Raw genomic sequence first — 19414 nt, 5'->3', positions numbered from 1 at the left:
GCCTTTCTAATTATGTTTTGTATAAGTGAATGAAATTATGCTGTTTCCCATATAAAAGTAGAATCTAGGGAGTGAGGAGGTCTGAAACCTCAGGAGATAACCTGGGGGGTCAGACTGTTGAGCAGAGGCTAGGTGTGAATAAGAGCACGTGCCAGCCAGCGCTCCGTGCTGCACTTCAAGTGTAAGATTTTGGATACTAGAAGGTACGCTTACGGCAGTGATTACCTTGCACTTAATCCTATGCCCGTTACCGTTTATTTATTTAGTACCCATAGAGCTATCACCAAGGGGATTGTAGAATACGGCAGCCTGGTTTCCTGAGGACAGCTTGTACTGATGGAGGCTCCGCGTAAGCAGTACAGTTGTCCACTTAGTAGTTGGTCATTGTGCTTGTTGTAGCCTTAAGGTTGCCTTGTGGGAGGTCAGTGAAGCTTCAGCCATTTGTAGTACAGCTCCAGTCACAAAACAAACACTGTGATCGATTACCAGTCACCTTTGCTAACGTCTGGGTGGTGCGTGGACCTTCAGTCTGAGAGTTGGGCCTTCAGGGATCTTGCTTGTTGTTTCTTCATGGTCCGTTCGTGGAATGGAGTTGTGTTTTTCTTTAATACTGTTTCTTTTGAATAAACAGCAAGCTAGGAATAGCTTTAAAATGGTAGCACTCAGGAGGCAGAAGCAAGTGGATCTCTGAGTTCTAAGCTAGCCAGAGTTACACTGTGAAATCCTGTCTCACAAAAAAAAAAAAAAAAAAAAAGGCAAGCAAGAGCTGGACGGGCACTGAGCAACTCTGTGCCTCTCGGAAGAAAATCAACTAAACATGGACAGAGGAGATCCTAAGAAGCCAAGAGGCACAATGTCCTTATATGCATTCTTTGTGCAAACCTGCCGGGAGGAGCACAGGAGAGACACCAGATGCTTCTGTCAACTTCTCAGAGCTCTCCAAGAAGTGCTCAGAGAGGTGGAAGACATGTCTGCTAAAGAAAAGGGGAAATTTGAAGATATGGCAATAGCTGAAAGGGTTCATTATGAAAGAGAAATGAAAACCTACATATCCCTCCACCCCCACAAAGGGGAGACCAAAAAGAAGTCCAAGGACCCCAATGCACCCAAGGCCTCCTTCGGCCTTCTTCTTATTCTGTTCTGAGTACCGCCCCAAAATCAAAGGCGAGCATCCTGCCTTATCCATTGGTGATGTTGGGAGAGATGTGGAACAACCCTGCAGCGGATGACAAGCAGCCCTATGAGAAGAAGGCTGCCAAGCAGAAGAAGTATGAGAAGGATATTGCTGCCTACAGAGCTAAAGGAAAACCTGATGCATGAGAAAAGGGGTGGTCAAGGCTGAAAAGAGCAAGAAAAAGAAGGGAGAGGAAGATGAGGAGGAAGAGGATGAGGAAGAAGAAGGTGAAGAAGAAGATGATGATGATGAATAAGTTGGTTCTTGTACAGGTTTTTTTCCTTGTCTATAAAGCATTTAACCACCCTGAACACAACTCACTCCTTTTAAAGAAAAAAATTGAAATGTAAGGCTGTGTAAGATTTGTCTTTAAACTGTACAGTGTCCTTTTTTGTATAGTTAACACACTACCAAATGTGTCTTTAGATAGCCCTGTCCTGGTGGTATTTTCAGTAGCCACTAACCTTGCCTGGTATAGTCTGGGGGTTGTAAATTGGCATGGAAATTTAAAGCAGGTTCTTGTTGGTGCACAGCACAAATTAGTTATATATGGGGACAGTAGTTTGGCTTTTGTTTTATTTTTTTTTTCTTTTGGTTTTATTTTTGGTTTGGGTTTTTTTTTTTTTCATCTTTAGTTGTCTTGGCAGCTTATGCAAAGATAATTATTCTGTTAAGTGAATACCACTCTGTAATTGAAAAAAAAAAGTGGCTGTTTTGTTGACATTCTGAATGCTTCTAAGTAAATACATTTTTTTTCTTAAAAAAAAAACAACAACAACAAAACAGCAACCTTTAAAAAATTATGTGCAGATTATTATTGCCATACCTACAAGTTTAGGTAGTTTTTTCTTTTCTCTTTCAAACTTTGTAAGACTTAATGCAAAACCAAGCTGGTAGGTAAAGTAAAACGCCACAGTTTCAAAATGTAAATTTAGGAGCTGGCTCAGCATTTTAGAGCACTGGTTGCTCTTGCAGAGGACTTGGGTCCCCTTCCCAGGACCTACATGGCAGCTCACAACTCATAGCTCCAGTCACAGGGCATCTGACACCCTCGTCTGACCTCTGAGCACCAGGCACATATGTGGTACACAAACATCCGTGCAGGCAAAATGTTAATATACATAAATAATTTCTAAAAAGGCAAAATAAACATTTTTTTTTTGTTTTGTTTTTCCGAGACAGGGTTTCTCTGTATAGCCCTGGCTGTCCTGGAGCTCACTTTGTAGACCAGGCTGGCCTCGAACTCAGAAATCCACCTGCCTCTGCCTCCCGAGTGCTGGGATTAAAGGCATGCGCCACCACGCCTGGCTAAAATAAATATTTATTACTGCTTCATTTATGTAGCATAGCCTGTACTTTATTCTTACAAGTTGAATATCTGATATTTCAATATTTCGGCCTGTTGTCACTCTCCAAGGAGCATTGTTCTTGTCTGAATCTCAGCCAAGGCTTGTTAGCGTCTCCTCGTAGTGAGTGCTTCATTCCTTTGGCCTCTTGCCTGTCATTCCCACTTGACTATGAACATCCGTGCATCAGTGGTTGAGGGGGGCAGGCTGTGTCCAGAAGTGCAGCTCTGAGTTGCAGGTGTTTCTCTCTCCTAAGACAGGAGAAATCTTAGGTGTCTTAATAGGGTGTCCTCTGGATGTTAGGAAGTAGTGATTGGGGCCGTGCAGGGAACAGAGGTAGGAAGACCGTGTAGCCTAGTGGTCATGAGTGTGGACCTGAGAGGGAAGCAGACATAGGTAGGAAACCAGCTAGAGCACCACCTCACTATGAGACCCTGGGCTGGGTGGACTGGGCCTCAGTTTGCTCACAGCCCAGCTGTATTGCACTTGCCTTGCTGGTTAACGTGAGGGTGAAGTGTAATAATGTGACACAGTGACACAGGCTGAGCCTGCACTCACTGGTGCTCTGTACGTGTAAGCTGACAGTTGTTGCATCCCTTGTTGTGTCTTTTCCTCTGCAGGCCGTCAGCTTGTCCTGGAGACTCTTTATGCTTTGGCATCAAATACAAAGATAATCAAAGAAGCCATGGCAAAAGGTAACGTACACGGCTCTTTCTCATCCGTCCAGCTCAGTCTTCTCCAGAGAAGTAGACTGCGTGAAGGTGGCATTAGAGGTCTAAAAACTCAACAGCTGCCTAATCAGTGTGATGGTCCTGGTTCCCAGCTACACAGGCTGAGGCAGGAGGCTCGTTTGAGCCAAGGACTTTGGGTCAAAATGGACAACACAGTGTGACCTTATCGAAAGTCAGAGATCAAAAGTGTAAGAAGTAATGAGTTGAACTTACATGGCAAGTGAATAGAGGCTGTGCTGATGAGAAAGTCACTCAGCATTTGAGCATTGATCTTTTTTTTTCTTTCTTTCATAGGAGCTTTGATTTATTTATTGGATATGTTCTGCAATTCAACACACCCTCAGGTTCGGTCCCAGACAGCTGAACTTTTTGCCAAAATGACAGCAGACAAACTAATAGGTCCAAAGGTAAGAACAAAATATCAGTTACCCTGCTAATTATTTCATGACATTGATTTCATGTCTGTGTGGGATGACGAGGACAGGAAATGCTCTTCTGTGGAAGCTGAGCTTGCTGCTCTGTTAGGGAAGCCTGTGCTAAACCTCAGAAGGCTTGAGAGCGTAAAGAGCGGGGAGATAGATGCTTACTACACTCTCCAAGAGAAGGATTGGCCTGAGCTGGCAAGCAGCTCAGTAGGTAAGATTGTCTGCTGTGCAAGCAAAAAGACCTGGACTTGAATTCCCAGCACCTTGATACAAAAGACGTGCAGGCCCTGTGTACCTGTTAACCCAGCATGGAGGATCTGGGGAGGAGATCTCTACAACAGATGGTGTGTAGGCCAAGCCACTGTCCTGTCCTGGGCAGCTGAGGAGCATAGACATAGACGGGAGGACTAGGGTACAGTCTGCTGTGTGTAAATCTTCAGTCAACTGTGTACAGCAGGTTAGGGGTCAAGTTAAATTTTCTGCACCGGAAAGGCTCTATAACTTGAAGCCACTGGTTACAGATGAACTGATGGGCCATTCATTCCACTGCTAAACTGATGGCTGTATTGCACACACATGAGCCTGTACAGAGCTGTATCGCACACACATGAGCCTGTACAGAGCTGTATCGCACACACATGAGCCTGTACAGAGCTGGATATGTTGATCAGTTGGTTGGCTGGTCAGTCTGTCCATTGATAGTCTTTTGTTTTATAACAGTTGCTCAGGCTGGCCTGGGACTCCCTACATAGATAGCCCAACCTGCCTTAAACTCCTGTCAGTCCTCTGACCTCAGCCTCGTGTGTGCTCGAATGACAGGTGTAAGGCACCATGCCCAGCTGGAGTGTTTTCAGGTTTCCTAACTGCAGGGAGCAGAGAAGTAACTGGATGGCTAAGTATGGCAGCTCGTCTTGTTACGGTTACTTGGCATTGATCAAGATTTATCTTTCCTCCCTCCCCAGGCCTTCTGCTCTTACTGATCTAACCTGTGGCATAGGTTGCACTGTTACCCTGTCTTAGAAAACTTGGAGTGAGTCAGATATTGAGATGTTACCTGTAGCCCTTAAAACTCTGAACTTCCTCCCCTAGGTGCGGATTACATTGATGAAATTTCTGCCCAGCGTGTTCATGGATGCCATGAGAGACAACCCTGAAGCTGCTGTGCATATATTTGAGGGAACTCACGAAAATCCAGAGCTGATCTGGAACGACAGCTCCAGAGATAAGGTTTCCACAACTGTGAGAGAGATGATGCTGGAGTAAGTACAGATGGGTCCCGGGGGGCGGGGGGCGGGCGGGGCGGGGCCGTGCTTCTGCTCTGCCTGTCCCTGCAGCACTGGTTCTGAAGGTTGCTTTACTAAAGTGTAGTTTTCCTACTCTCTTTTCCCCCAAGGCACTTTAAAAATCAACGGGACAACCCTGATGTGAACTGGAAGGTAAACTACATTTTTCTTTTATAGTTTTGTTGTCTTGTTGTTGTGGTTTTTAATTCCTATTGAGTCAGTTTGTCAGCTTGTACCTATTAGTTACTTGTTAATAAGACACATTGGTGTGCATATTGGAAAGCCAGGCTTCAAACACATGTAAAAATGGTAATACTTAACATTTGAACTAAATGGCTAAAGGCACCATTATAAGCTACATTAAAAGGAAATCTCTTAATTACTATAATTTTATTATAGTGTCTAAAACAATACTAATGGCTATTTTTGTACTAGTTTATTGTATGAAGATTTCATTAATGGTCTTACATTTCTCATTTACAGACAAGTGATAATTTAAGATGGCTTACTAGTGATTCTTTCTCCTCTCTTTAAAGTTGCCTGAAGACTTTGCTGTGGTGTTCGGAGAAGCAGAGGGGGAGCTTGCTGTTGGAGGCGTTTTCTTGAGGATCTTTATTGCACAGCCAGCTTGGGTGCTGAGGAAACCCAGAGAATTTCTTATTGCACTGCTAGAAAAATTAACTGAGCTCCTGGAGAAGAACAATCCACATGTAAGCTTCATCAGCAAATAGTTGCTAAATACACTAGTTACATTTCCCCAAACCACATCCTCGCTGGCAGGGAGCATCGGCTGCCTCTCACTCGGGTCGCAGTTCCAGGGTCAGGGGTCTGAGGTGGTGGAGTGTTTATCTAGCATGTGCGTGCTCTGAGCGTGGTGTTCAGTACTGCAGGAAAGAAAGCAAAACTCATGAGAGCAGCTGCGTGTGAATCCACATGCACGAATTGGAGGGAGGGAGGGAGGGAGGGAGGGAGGGGGAAAGGGAGAGAGAGAGAGAGAGAGAATATATATATGTCAGCTCAGTAGTGAAACCCTTCAGTAAAGTAGTATATGGAACAAAGTTAGAGCTGCATATATTGAGAAAATGCTGTTTCTTACAACTGTCGCCACTCTAAAGGTTTCTCTACCCATGCATAGCTGAAGAGAAACATTAAATGTTAAGTTTTTCTCTGAAACGGTGAAAGGCTTTTTCCTGGCAGACATAACCCTTGCCACAGAAACTGTCAACAGGGCTGTACCAGTACCTGGGCGAGTGGGCTGTGCCTGCGCTCACCACCAGAGGCTGCTAGGAAAACAGAAGTGATGACATGGGCTTGGGCTTGGTATTCACGTCAGTCTCCCTGATAGTATTAATACACTTGCTAACCAGATGTTTAGATTGAAAAGTACAGAGACCAATCATTGCTGAAATAATCAGCATAGAGCAGGCTAAATTAAGAGCCCAGGCTATTTAGTTAGATGGTTCTGGACCACCCCAGTCTACTGGGATTAGCTCTGTTGTTTGTTGAATCTGCCTCAATTGCTGTGTGCAGTTTTACCTACCCATAAGGCTGAGGTTGTAATGAGTTAATGTGCATGGACTACCTGTCTTAACGTCTGCCACATTTAAATCCTTGGAAATTGTAACTATCGTTAGCTTGGTGAAAAAAATTAAAAATAAAATTGTAAGTGGAGCTAAGAGATTGCTCTGCAGTTTAGAGCCCTTGCTTCTCTTGCAGAGGGCCTGGTGATCCCATTCCTCTCTGGCCTCTGCAGGGACTGCACACATGATACATGTGATATACAAACATACATGCAGACAAAGCGCTCATATACACAAATCAGCTCAAAAATAGGAGTAGTGTGCCAAATATTTGCCTGTGTTTCTCTGATGCTAATAGTTTTGCTGTCACATGATTTCTTGTAGCATAAAACCCTCAGCACCAAGTATGTAGCTCGGTTGTAAAACACTTAGTATTCGGAAGGCCTGTGCTCAGTCCCCAGTCTCTAAGTGACAGAGGGGAGAGGGGAGATCCCCAGAAGCTAAAATAGGGAACACACATAAGAATGTTCTCATGTGTCACCTCTCTTTGTAGGCCATATTCTGATTTCTGTGTTCTTTTCTGAAGCATTTGTGTGTGTGTGTGAGAGTGTGTGTGTGTGTGTGTGTGTGTGTGTGTGTGTGTGTGTGTGTGTGTGTGTATAAAATAGTATGAAGTGTATGTCTTTGAAAGCCATGATCTCCAATCAGGAGATCTACTACAGTGGTAGCTAGATCTATTAAACATAGGTCAAGTGTTTTTATTCTGAAAGTAGAAAGTCTTAGGTACTCTAAAATCAAAGCCCTTAAGTTTCCCAATGATCTCCGAAGCCAGGTAGTAATGTCTGTGTAAGTATTCTAAGGTCTAAGACGGTTCTGGGTTGGAGCATTTCAGGTAAGGGGTTATTGGCATGTGATAGGAATTTGCATAGAGCTTGGAGAAACAGCAGCTACTTCTGCATCCTCTTGGATTCTTGCTGCAGTATCTCAGTAGCATGTGTGGAGCCCGGTCTTAAACTTCACATAGCCATTTAGGAGTGATCTTTTACCTCTGCCATAAGAACACAGGCTACCTGGCCCAGAGAGGGCTTCTTAGAATGCAGTGGCACGTTCCTAGGTCCTTAGGTTTGTGCTTTTTATCAAAGAAAAAGAAAGTTTGCTGCTCTCTTAGGATGTGTGAGTTGGATTTCAGGTGTTGGCACTTAGAATTTTTTAATCTCTAGTTTTGAACAAATGTATTAAGGCAATTTAAGAATTTTTTTCAGTGCTATATGTATGATTTATTGGCTCTGATTTTTGTTATTGTTCTTCTTCCCAGGGAGAAACTCTGGAAACACTGACCATGGCGACGGTCTGTCTCTTCAGTGCACAGCCTCAGTTGGCAGATCAAGTCCCGCCATTGGGCCATCTTCCCAAAGTTATCCAGGCGATGAATCACAGAAACAATGCCATTCCTAAGAGTGCAATTCGGGTTATTCACGTCCTGTCTGACAATGAGGTATTGATGTGAGTCTGCTAGGAGCCTAGAGCTCCACAGTTTATGTGCTCTCTCGGTGCACTTCAGAGTCTAAGACCCCATTCTACTCTAAGTTTCTCTCTCAGTTTCAGTGGGATGATTAGCAGAGATGGAACTTAATTCTCTCATAAGTAGGATTTAAACTGCATTTTGTTCCTGTAGAACTTACATTGCTCTGTATAATAGTCTGCTCTACAAGTGTCCTTGTCTTTCGTGCTCTTAGCTGTGTGTCCGAGCCATGGCGTCCTTGGAGACCATTGGCCCACTGATGAATGGAATGCGAAAGCGAGCAGATACTGTGGGCCTGGCCTGTGAAGCCATCAACCGCATGTTCCAGAAGGAGCAGAGTGAGCTGGTAGCGCAGGTGAGTGACTCTGTGAACAGTGTCAGGAAGACAGACATACCAGACGGACAGACGTTCTGTATGGGAGGTCTTAGGACTTGGTGGACGCTCCGTTACAGTTTATTCACGCAGAAAGGTTAAAGGCTCACCAACTTCCTTTCTTCTCTGTTTTTGCATTCACTCTTAGCTTCTTTGTAAAAATTACTTCATTCTCTTTGGGTTCTGTTCATTCATTCCTTGTTTCTTTGGACTCATATTGAGCCAAAGAAGTCCTCATCTAGTAGAAATCAGACAGTGTACACAGACATTGAAGGGAGTCAGGCAAAAGGAGCTTTCTTACTCTGGGCACAAATACCACATAGCCTCACTGTGTGGCCACCACGCTTCTGGAAGCAGAGGATATGGTTAGCTATGTGAGGCCAGGGTGAGACAGAGGACAGTGTTGGTCACAGGTAGAAAGCTTTAGTTTATGGGTCTGTTGCTCTATGGCAACGGCAGCAGAGAGTGAGCCACATATTGCCAAAACCACTAGGGGTACATTTAGGTGTCCTCACCATAATAAAAGATAGCTGAAAGCGTAGTTTTGCTAATTAGCTTGGTATACTCATTCTCCTTGTACAGATACACCTTCACATCACTTTTCCTCTTCAGCCTTTGACAGCAAACCCTGCCAGGTGACAGAGTGACATCTGCTGCCCTTAAACTGGAGACTAACCCCCACTTCTGTATGTAGGACTCTACTTCCCCTGATCTCTTCTCCAACTTCTCCCCCAACCCTGCCCTCCACCCTCTGTAAACAGGAAAGGTACTAAGTGGGTGTAGATGTGAGGTGACTGGTGTGAGCTAGTCTGCTGCTGAGGCTCTGGTCACAGGCCTGAGCACTGACTGCACTCTGCCCACCCTACTCATCAACGTCAGCTCCTCTCTCTGTACACACCACATTTACTCCCACCTCGCTGGATTCTGAGAATGTTGGGTGACACCGTGTTGTTATTTAGCTCTTAACAGGCTGATAACTCCGTGGTGACTGCAGAGAGTGTTGTAAGAGGATTCAAAGGTCGTAGAGTTCTTCAGAGGCTGCTGTCTGTTTAGAGTGACGCCATTAGTGCAGGCAGCCCTACTGCCGTGGCTTAAAGCCTGACTTCTGTCCCTCCTGGGTCCAGATGAAGGTTCTCTTACACCCAGCTTTGCAGTGTACATCTGTTTTCCCTGTGTGCACTGATTTTCTTATCTGAAATAATAATTGTGCTTTATTCAGTGTTGGGAAGATTATATAATGCATAGCATTAGAACAGTTGGTAGAACTGAATAAAAATTACTTTATATACGAATGCTGCTTCTACCCGGGCGGTGGTGGCACACACCTTTAATCCTAGCACTTGAGAGGCAGAGGCAGGCGGATTTCTGGTTCGAGGCCAGCCTGGTCTACAGAATGAGTTCCACGACTGCCAGCTACACAGAGAAACCCTGTCTCGGAAAAAAACAACAACAACAACAAAAAAAAAAAAAAAGAATGCTGTTTCTATTTAATACTAGAATAAAAAATCTGCATCTGCATTGAAACGCTAAGAACAGGCTGCCCTGCTGAGGATACGCTCTTCATGGTGAAATTACATCTTTGGTAGCTGACATACATATTGTGCTCATATGAATGCTGACTGTTCCTTCCAGGCATTGAAAGCAGAGTTGGTCCCATACCTCTTAAAGCTGCTTGAAGGCGTAGGCCTTGAAAACCTCGACAGTCCTGCTGCCACCAAGGCCCAGATTGTCAAAGCTCTTAAGGCAATGACTCGAAGTCTGCAGTATGGAGAACAGGTGAGTCTGTCTTCAAGAAGCACCATTGTGCTCCTGACTACGAAGGATCTTCAAGTCAGGAGCTGGCTGTCAGCGAGCTAAGAACCTGCATTTAAGTCACTCGTGGGGTGGCTAGTGTTAGTTTTGCATAACTGCTTCACAGCTGCAAGAAGTCACAATCTTGTCCCCAAAAGACTTGCAGGGGGATTCTCTTTCTGCATGGTGACAGTATGTTCTGCATTCCAAGAAGAAAACAAGTAGAAGTCTTAGCATGGAAGAATTTGAAACACTTAGTGTAGAATCAAGTACCATTTAAAAGACCTGAGCATCCTTTTAAATGTTTTTATTAGTGGTCATAAAGTGCTAGTTTCTTTTCCTTTACAGAACTGCTGTGCTAATGTTTCAGCTGCACGTGTGATTTCAGGCCTCTGAAGGATTCACTTTTCATCTTCACTTTTAATTGATTTCATTCTAACAAGGGTATGTGTGTGCACATGCTTGCACAAGTACATATGTGGCAGGACTCACTTCTGGAGCGCCAAGGACAGTTTGCAGGGGTCTGCTCTCCCTTACCCCGTATGACCCTGAAGACTGAATTCAGGCTGTCAAGCTTAGCAGAAGGCGCCTCCAGCCACTGAGCATCTCTCCAGCCCCTCTGCATCCTCTTCTCTGAAGTGATGTCTGCACTTTCCTTTCCCGTTGCTTTAATAAACTACTTTGACAGCTTTAGGGAGAAAGGCTACTCTGGCTCATGTTTGGAGTCCATTGTGGCTGAGAATCTGGGTGCCAGGAGCTTGAAACAGATGGGCACATTGTATCCACAGTCAGGGAACAGCAGCAAATCAGTCTCTCCTGCTTCAGCCCAAGATCCCTCCAGGCAGAGGTCCTTCCACATCACTTAAGCCATCCCAAGCAGCTTTCCACAGACAGGACCTGGAGCCCATCTCCAGGCTGAATCTAAATTCTTTGGAATCTTAAATGTACATTGAAATCAACAATTAACACTAACCACTACAACTCCAATACTTGTCACCTTGCTGCAAATACATCATTTTTAAGCCATAATCTTCCACTGTTTGTCCTCGGAGAGTTATGACAATGTTATTATCTGAAATACACTCAGTCCAATTTCTTAAAAGTCCCCATGGTTATGAGCAGTCTAAAGTGCCTTATCTGTATGTTTCTATAAAGGTAAAAATCAAGTTATATGCATATAATGGCACAAACAAGAGCACCCGGGCTTAGCAAGTATGATCAGATCAAAGCAAGATCAAATTACAGATAGTGAACAAGAAAGCCCAGCTCCATTACAACCTCAGAGGCTGGTAATAAGATGCTCTGTCCTCCAAAGAGCTCTGCTGCTTCACCTCCTCTATTCCTGCAACTTTTCTTATGGATCCAGGGCTCCACTGCATCTTAAGCTCTGTCCTTGCAGCCTCATACAGTGGCTTCCCAGGGACACCCACCTAAGAACCTTGTTTGTCTGTAGGTGCTCTAATAACCTCCTTAAACCTTGTTTTCTTTCATGTCTTTAAAATCAGTCCTACATGGATGATATTGCGAGGCTCTGCCACCAGCCCAGGAGGGTCCCTGCCCAAGGAGCACACTGCATCTGCTCTGTGCGGTGACTGAGGGACACTTGCGGGCGTTGTTCTTGAGGAACAGGAAGCCATCCGGTGTTCTTTCCTTAAGTGAATCTGGAGCACCACAAGACACACCTCTGAGGGGAGGGATTTTGCCCAGGGACATGTTTTCTGTTGTCCTGGTGCAGCATGGGAAATGTCTTTTTAGTGGTTCTAACCTCTTCAGCATCAGCCTGAATGCTCTCCTGTTTGGAAATTTCCTTTGCCATATGACTTCACCCAAGTTCTCAGAACATGGGCAGAATGATTAGGCCAGAGTCTTGGACAAAACATCACACAAATGCCCCCAGCCCAGCTCCTGACAAAGTCCTTGTTCTTTTCAGAAAGCTCATGAGCTGGGCCCTGACTCACTAATCTCTCTCTGCATTCTTATCTTCCGTGTCCCACCAGAGTATCCCACTATGCTCTCTCTTCAGGAGTCAAGGGTTTTCTAATCCATACTTCCAAACTCTTCAGGTTCCTCCTGCAAGCCATTTCCAAAGCTTCCACATGTTCAGAGCAGATTTTCCTACTTCAATTAAGACAATTTAGACAGTCCCCATAGTCATACCCAAGTTCTTCTAGATCAGCAGTTCTTAGCAACCCCAACCATAAATGTATTTTATAATTTTGCTACTGAGCAGAGTCTTGAGTTCCTGGGACCACTGGAAATAGGTGTTTTCCAGTGGTTGCCATCCCCAGGTTGAGAACCACTAGTCTAGATTGTTTTAAGTTGATAAGTGGTAGCTGTCACTCATAACATGAGGTCAACTATAGTGAACAATTAAATGGCCTTCCCACCTCAGCAGCACTGTGATAAGGCCACCCTGCCTTGCTCCCAGGCACAGGGATTACCCGTGACAGTTTCACTCTTTATCCCACAGCCACTACTCTGTCTTCTGAATATGGCTCTGTTCCACATGTTTCATTTTAACATTGGGAGTTGTCCCTGTTGTGGGATGTATTCAAATGTTTCATTTCTTTATTTAAGTTTTTCATTGTATATATAATTGCTACTTTTTTTTTTCCCATTAATCCCGGTTGGGGACATTTCTGTGTGTAAATGTTCTTTTTATGCTTAGTTTACTGAACGTTCCCTTAGTGAAATTAGGCTTCTGTGTCTCAAGAAAAGACATTTTTTTTATGCCTCTGGCTTTCTCTTAGTATTAGAATCATTTAAAATGACACTAAAGAAGACAGGTGGCAGATGTTGCTTCAGTCCTTCGCTGATGTCCGGGTGTTCTGCACAGCAAGTGAGGCTCCCTGGGCCCTGCTTGTCTTCCCCTGACCTGCATTGCCATGTCTAGGAATGAAATCAGCCAAGTGGCCCTGACACCCACCCTCTACTTTAAAGGGGAACAAATGGACAGTGGCTTCTAAAGCCTCAGTTCCCTGTGCGCCCCGCCTCCTGCCCAGGCTGGAATGCTGCCACCAGGATGCAGATGCACGAAGAGCTGTGCTGCAGTGCGCACACCTGACTAACAGACGGACAGACAGACAGGCAGACTTTGGATTGTGTCCTCTGGGTCTGCACCTACTTCAACCCTGAAAGCCTCTTCAGTTGGTGTTTTCTATACTTTTACTCTCCGTCTCAGTCTTGTACACATTCACACACACAAACACATATGCCCATTTTCTATGTGATACTCTGATGTTTTGTCTATTCACTCACTTTCTCATGTGTGTTGTTCATGATCTCCTCAAAGACACAGCCCATCCTTTGAAAGAAAGGCTGATTGAAGGTAACTCCAGTTTTCAGCATCTTCCCTCCAGCCCTTCCTAGGTCTGGCTCAATGAGATGTGCCCTGCACAGTGCCTGGGACTCAGTGTGTGATGGACACCAGGTCCTGGCTCTTTCCCCGTGGCTTTCTGGCTTTGGAAGTTGTATTTCCTGCTTGGCTCAGTGTTTTCATGACGAGTCCCTATCGTTCTCATGCTGAGTCCCGGCTGCTTTTCTTCTCCAGGTGAGTGAAATCCTCTCTCGGTCTTCAGTCTGGAGTGCCTTCAAAGACCAGAAACATGACTTGTTCATTTCTGACTCCCAAACAGCAGGATACCTCACAGGTAAGTCAGACCTTACGACACCTCACAGCCTCACAAAGGCCCTCTTCCTGCCCTGAGCAGACTTACAGTAACATTCCTGCCATCACCTGCCATGAGTGCGAGTGCCCTGAGCAGGTCCTAAGCTCGGTTGGGGTGCGGTGTTGAGTGTTTGTTAGAAACCATCGGTTAGATGTGCAGTATGTCTGTGCTTACGTGTTTAATTGGAATATGAAAAGAATGTCTGTATCTGAAACCTGGTTGCCTCATCCCCTCTCGGGCTAGACAGAGAGGTTTCAAATAATTGTGTATAGAATTTTTTCCTAAATGTTTTCTGTGCAGTTTTGCTAAGTGTCTTTCCCATGGGGAGAATATGTCAGTGCTGGTACGAATAAGACTGCTGAGGGCTCAGAAGACACTGCATGGTGCTCAGGACATGTGCTCATTCGATACACAAGCTGCCTGGTCATTTAAAACCATCCCCTTCATCACTCACTTTGGTCTGAAAAGAAGCAGTATTAAGTTGCTGTGCTAAAGGCACATACCATCTCTTAGAAAGACCTTCAGTGTGAACTTAGCCTAATGAGTTACGAGGTAACTCATCACCTGCCTGAAATGATAGCATAAGTAGATAGCAGCCCCAAGGGATTTTTCTACCCAGAGCTCACCGGGACTCTTCAGATAGAGATAAAGAGAAAAATGTTAACAGCCAGTTTTCCCCACATAGCTCCATTGTTTCGATAATCTTGATTGTTCTCATAGAAGTCTATAAGAATCATAAAGATTTGATTCTCAGATTTTCAGATCCAGTCGATTTGGAAAATGGCTCACCTCTTTTCATTTCCTGCTTAGCTGGGACACTACTGTTTCCCCCTCCTTGTGACCACGTTAGTCACCTCATGACTTGGACTGAGCCCTAAATCATAAGCCTCTGGTTGTGTCCGTCTGTTTTCCATGGAGAGGTCCCCAGAGGGTGGTGTTGGTCTGCCCGCCGCCTGCCTCTCTCAAGTCAAACTGTATGTCTAAGTAGGAGTGTATTCCCCACCCCCACCCCCACCCCCACCCCCAGAGGCCTCCAGCGAGCTTCTCAAGGTTGGCAGTCCACGTCTCCCAGCAGTGCTCTCAGTGTCAGTGTGGCACAGGTCGGAAATGGCCTGGGCTCTCAGCTGAGGATGAAGCTGCTGCCGCAGCGGTGCTGTGTGGGTCGAAGGCGTCTCCGCAGAAGCTACGTGAGGCTTCCTAGTCCCTGTACACCCAGCCTTCATCAAGTAAATGGTGTCCCTGACCCCGCCTCTTTAGCTGGGTCTGTGCTTAGAGCAGATGGGATTTCTCTTCGAGACCTGGACCTGCTGTGGTCCTGGAGTTGGGAGCAGAGTGCAAGAAGAGAGATGTGTCCTGTCTGTGCCTTTTCTTTCACCCACATCCCTGGATGCGTGAGGCCTCTAGGAAGCAGCAGTGATAGCTGTAGGAGGTTGACACACGTCTGCACAGGCACAGCCAAGTAGCAGTGCTATAACCCCACCCTCATCTTCAGAAAGGGCTGGAACTTGTGTGTTGTGTGACGCCCGTGAGCAGGTTCATACTGGACAGGCTGGGCTCTGAGCCATGCTTGCCTTAGGTCTGCTCCATTCCTGGCACCTCATCCACCGGACTGGAATGTTCTCTTTTGAGATGTTAGTTACTTAGATTTTCCCACTAATTGTATTCTACTCCTTTGAAGGAATTACCTACTTGTGCTTCAAGGGTTCAGCTTCTGCGTTGCCTGGCAGTTGAGGGACGCCTCCTCACCGCCTGTGCTACCAAGTGCTTTTGATATGTTTAATCAGAATGTAATTAAAACCCAATCTTTGCTGGGTGGTAGTGGCGCATGCCTTTAATTCAAGTACTCAGGAGGCAGAGGCAGGCGGATCTCTGAGTTTGAGGCCAGCCTGGCCTACAGAGTGAGTTCCGGGATAGCTAGGGCTACAAATCCTGTCTCAAAATATAACAACAACAACAACAATAATAATACCACCACCACCATCCCCTCAGCCATGTCTGCCTCATTCCTCTAACGCCTCACATGTGGACAGTGTTCTTGTGAGCGAGCCCTAGAACTTTGGCTCTTTTCCCACATATCCCTGGAGGCTATAACTGCTGTGTCTGCTTCTGAGATACAAGCTGTTCTTCTCAACCCAAGGAAACCATTAGGAACCAGAGGCACAACACTGAGAGCATCTCAGACTTGCTGGGACTCAAGTTCACTTTCCCTGGGAACAAGGGATGGGAGTAGAACTAGACAGCTGGCTTCTTTGTCAGCTCATCATTTATACCTTTGATTATAGTCTAGGAGCTCCGAATTTGTTCTTCAGTTCAGAATGCCCTTCGTGTCTGCGTAGTTTTCCCTGTGTAAGATAGTTAAGTTTAGGAAACATGAGTAAGCTACTGTAAAGTTTTATTTGTATGACTATGGTGATCAACAAGTATCACTTTATTTATCAGTACCATAACCCTGTGAGTTTGCCCAAGACTCTGCAGTGACTTCAGCGTTGCCTACTTTAATATGTAGCATTCAGGGTTTGGTGCCATAACCTCCTATTTTTATAAGAATCATTGAGCCCGTGTCTTGGTTTCTTTTTTCTATCACCATGAAAAAAATACCCTGTCAAAAGCAACTTAAAGGAGAAAGGGTTTGGATTAGCTGTTGAAGGCATAGTTCATCATGGTGGAGAAGTCAAGGCAGCGGGGGCCTGAAGCAGCAGCTGGTCACATTATATACACACCCAGTGAACAGAAGGAGGTGAATGTGTGCATGCTAGTGCTCAGCTCCTTTCCTCAATGTCATATCATTCAGATTCCTGCTGAGGGAATGGTGCCACCCACAGTGGACAGGTCCTCCATCCCAATTAACATAATTGAGACAGTCCCCCACAAGCATGCTCAGAGGTTCCTCTGTGAGGGGACAGTTCTAACCATCACTGCCCACAGTCTGAATTGTTTAGGAACCACACCCCTCTGTAGTGTTTGTGGTTTTGCTCATCTGGACCTGTCTAAAGTTGAGAGCAGTGAAGTGCTTTGGCTCTGAGCTACACTGATGGACCAGTCTTTTTCCTGAGCAATCTGTGGGAGGCCTGGTTTGCTGATTAGCAGAAGGTAAGAGTTGATAGTGTAGGATCCCAAGACCTAAAGAAGGGAAAATCCTTTTAGTAAGTGTTAAAAGTACTTGACTCTAAGGACCCAGGCACTCTGGTTAGCTTCAGTCCCAGCTCATGCAGGCAGTCACTGTGGCCTCGCCAGCACTGGCACAGTGTGTGGCAGCCATTTCCCATCCGGAGTCAGTGCTCAGAAGCTGAGAGATGAGATGGAAGTGAATTATGACCTCTGTCCTCCATCAGTCCTGTTGCCTTCCCCGCATCAGATCGCTCTGCTGTGTGCACGTCCTCACGACTCCCTTGCTGCTTACATTTCTTTTCTCCCCCCAGGTGTCTCTCCTTCCCTTCTAACTGGCAGCAGCCCCCTTCACCTCAGGAGTGGGCTTTAGAACTGCTCTGCCAGGCAGCTTGCTAACTTCTGTGTAGCTCTCTGAAGCAGGTAGAGAAACCTTTTGCTCAATGCATGTTGCTCGCACCACCTTTCCTGTCCCGACCCTTAGTGTACACCTTTGCCATGTTTCCTCTGACTCAGCTAAGCACTGCCTCTGCAGCGCTAAACCAGTTTCTCTTGCAAGCGCTTGCTGCATTGTGTGGTGCTTCTGAGATGAAAGCAACTGTCTGTGGTGCCCAGAGTCAGCTCCAGAAGCCAGAGCCCAGGGGCTGCTGACAAGCTTGCTTCCGAGTGCCACCTTTTCACGCCATAGAGACTTTCAGTCACAACACGTGGAGACTACGACTAAAATGCTACTGTCTCCTCTGGAGCATGCTTTGACCTACGAGAAGAGTGTCCAGAGCCTTCCTCTTCAAAGAGACCTTATGTAGTGAGCGAGCTGTGTTCCCTGGGTGCCGCTTACTAAAGTGACCTCCTTTGTACCAAGTGAACACAGGCTACCTAGAATGTCCGTCTCGGAAGCTGCTAGTGTCGAGAATCCAGTTGTGCATCACTTTGAGATGGGCTGAGCGGGGTGGGGAGGGCGTCTTCCGTCTGTCTGTTCCCATGTTTTCTTTAAGTACCCTCGATTTTTTTTTTTTTTTTTGTAAAATTAAACTTTCCAGGTGTGAAAAGAGGGGAAATCCCCTATTTCTACACCAGTGTTACTGCATGAATTTTAAAATTATTCTAATTGTGTCAAATACTAAAAGCCATGAACATAGGTGCTGTATCGCTGCCTGTTGAGACAGTTACACATGTAGATCGTATTTAGAGCTTCCCAGTGGTCTGTACTGGGTGCTGGTCCCTGAGACTGATAGAAAAAATGCCTGCTTTCCTTTCTCTCTTGCAGGACCTGGAGTTGCTGGCTACCTTACAGCAGGTACATCCTCATCAGCCATGTCTAATCTGCCGCCTCCCGTAGACCATGAGGCAGGAGACCTTGGCTATCAGACTTGAAGCACTCAGACAGTAAATGCTGGAAGGCCAGTACTGCGCCCACATTCCTCCAACCAACATGTTGAAACAGACTCCGCTGCCTTTCTCCTGGTTTCATGACAGTGTTATTCCTTTTTCTATAAATAGACTTTTATTTAGGAGAAGAGTCCATGATTCTGACGTATCACGTTCTGAGAAAGCACTCTGTGGGTCAGCCACCTGGGTACACAAGAATTTCTTCTTCTTGATGTATGTAAGCACATTTTGTTCCTTTATATCTGTTTACAAGACTGTGAATCAAAAAGACAAACTTTCTTCCTAGTTTTTATAACTTTTTTTTGAATTACTGTGACTGTGGGATTAAGCTGCAGTCTACAAACATTGGGCTAAATCTTATCCCAGAGCAGGGCGCCTCTCTCTCCTGCACCAGGTCTCCATGACCGTCTTCCTCTCATCGTCCCTCCACCCGTGACCAGATCCTCAATCATTAACTCTGAGAGCTCGGTGCACATCGGTGTGTATGACAGGCGTCACCAAACTGAACGACAAGGAGCTTGTGCAAAAAAATTAAAACTAAAAATGGATGTGAAGATGTTATGTAAGAGATTAGTGTAATTGTGAAATGTTCTATACATTATCAAATATATAAAGCTTTCTATATTGAATGTACATTATACAGATCATTCATATGTGTACATAAAATTTTAAAAATAAAGGGAATTGACTGCTTTGTTAATGAGATATGTATGTTCTGTAATTTTAGCCTTTGGAAACTTCTTCCATGTTCACTTTTGGGGGAGATGGAACAGAAGCAGACAAACACCCCTCACCCTCACACGCACAGCTGTGCCCACCTCCGTTCACTCACTGGAAACAGCAGCTTAGTTACTTCTTAAATCGTGTTTAGGTGTGAGCTAAGGAATGCTGCCAGAGTCTCACGGTCTAATGTTTCAGGCGGGAGGTAAGGAACCAGCAAATATATCTAATAACAGATCCTAATGCATAGGTCTTCCAGTTAGACTGCAGACTACAGAAAATAAACATGGAAAGTCACGCAAACACTTGTCCATATCCTTTTTTGTTTTGGTTTGGTTTGAGACAAGGTCACCTCATTGTGACACAG

At 45.3% G+C, this 19414-nt stretch overlaps 1 protein-coding gene and 1 pseudogene across 4 annotated transcripts in view; both read left to right on the top strand.

The window, feature by feature from the left end:
* Dnajc13 (DnaJ heat shock protein family (Hsp40) member C13) overlaps nucleotides 1-19032 on the top strand; it is a 112012-nt gene extending 92980 nt beyond the window's left edge. For 3 of the 4 annotated variants that reach the window (NM_001163026.1, NM_001359740.1, XM_030244342.1), the window contains 10 exons: nucleotides 3141-3215; nucleotides 3546-3658; nucleotides 4766-4935; nucleotides 5070-5112; nucleotides 5496-5669; nucleotides 7795-7974; nucleotides 8216-8356; nucleotides 10007-10150; nucleotides 13716-13815; nucleotides 18206-19032. In NM_001163026.1, coding sequence (NP_001156498.1) covers nucleotides 3141-3215; nucleotides 3546-3658; nucleotides 4766-4935; nucleotides 5070-5112; nucleotides 5496-5669; nucleotides 7795-7974; nucleotides 8216-8356; nucleotides 10007-10150; nucleotides 13716-13815; nucleotides 18206-18312 — 1247 coding nt within the window. In that variant the 3' untranslated portion in view covers nucleotides 18313-19032. Of the gene's footprint in view, nucleotides 1-3140; nucleotides 3216-3545; nucleotides 3659-4765; nucleotides 4936-5069; nucleotides 5113-5495; nucleotides 5670-7794; nucleotides 7975-8215; nucleotides 8357-10006; nucleotides 10151-13715; nucleotides 13816-17252; nucleotides 17362-18205 lie in introns of all 4 variants that reach the window. The other variant, XR_871081.3, reaches the window with a different exon arrangement.
* On the top strand, nucleotides 755-1211 carry Hmgb1-rs16 (high mobility group box 1, related sequence 16; annotated as a pseudogene).
* Nucleotides 19033-19414: the final 382 nt, after the last annotated feature.

The sequence above is a fragment of the Mus musculus genome, chromosome 9, assembly GCF_000001635.26.
Source record: "Mus musculus strain C57BL/6J chromosome 9, GRCm38.p6 C57BL/6J".
Taxonomy (NCBI): Eukaryota; Metazoa; Chordata; class Mammalia; order Rodentia; family Muridae; genus Mus; species Mus musculus.
This window is presented reverse-complemented; position numbering and strand designations above follow the sequence as displayed.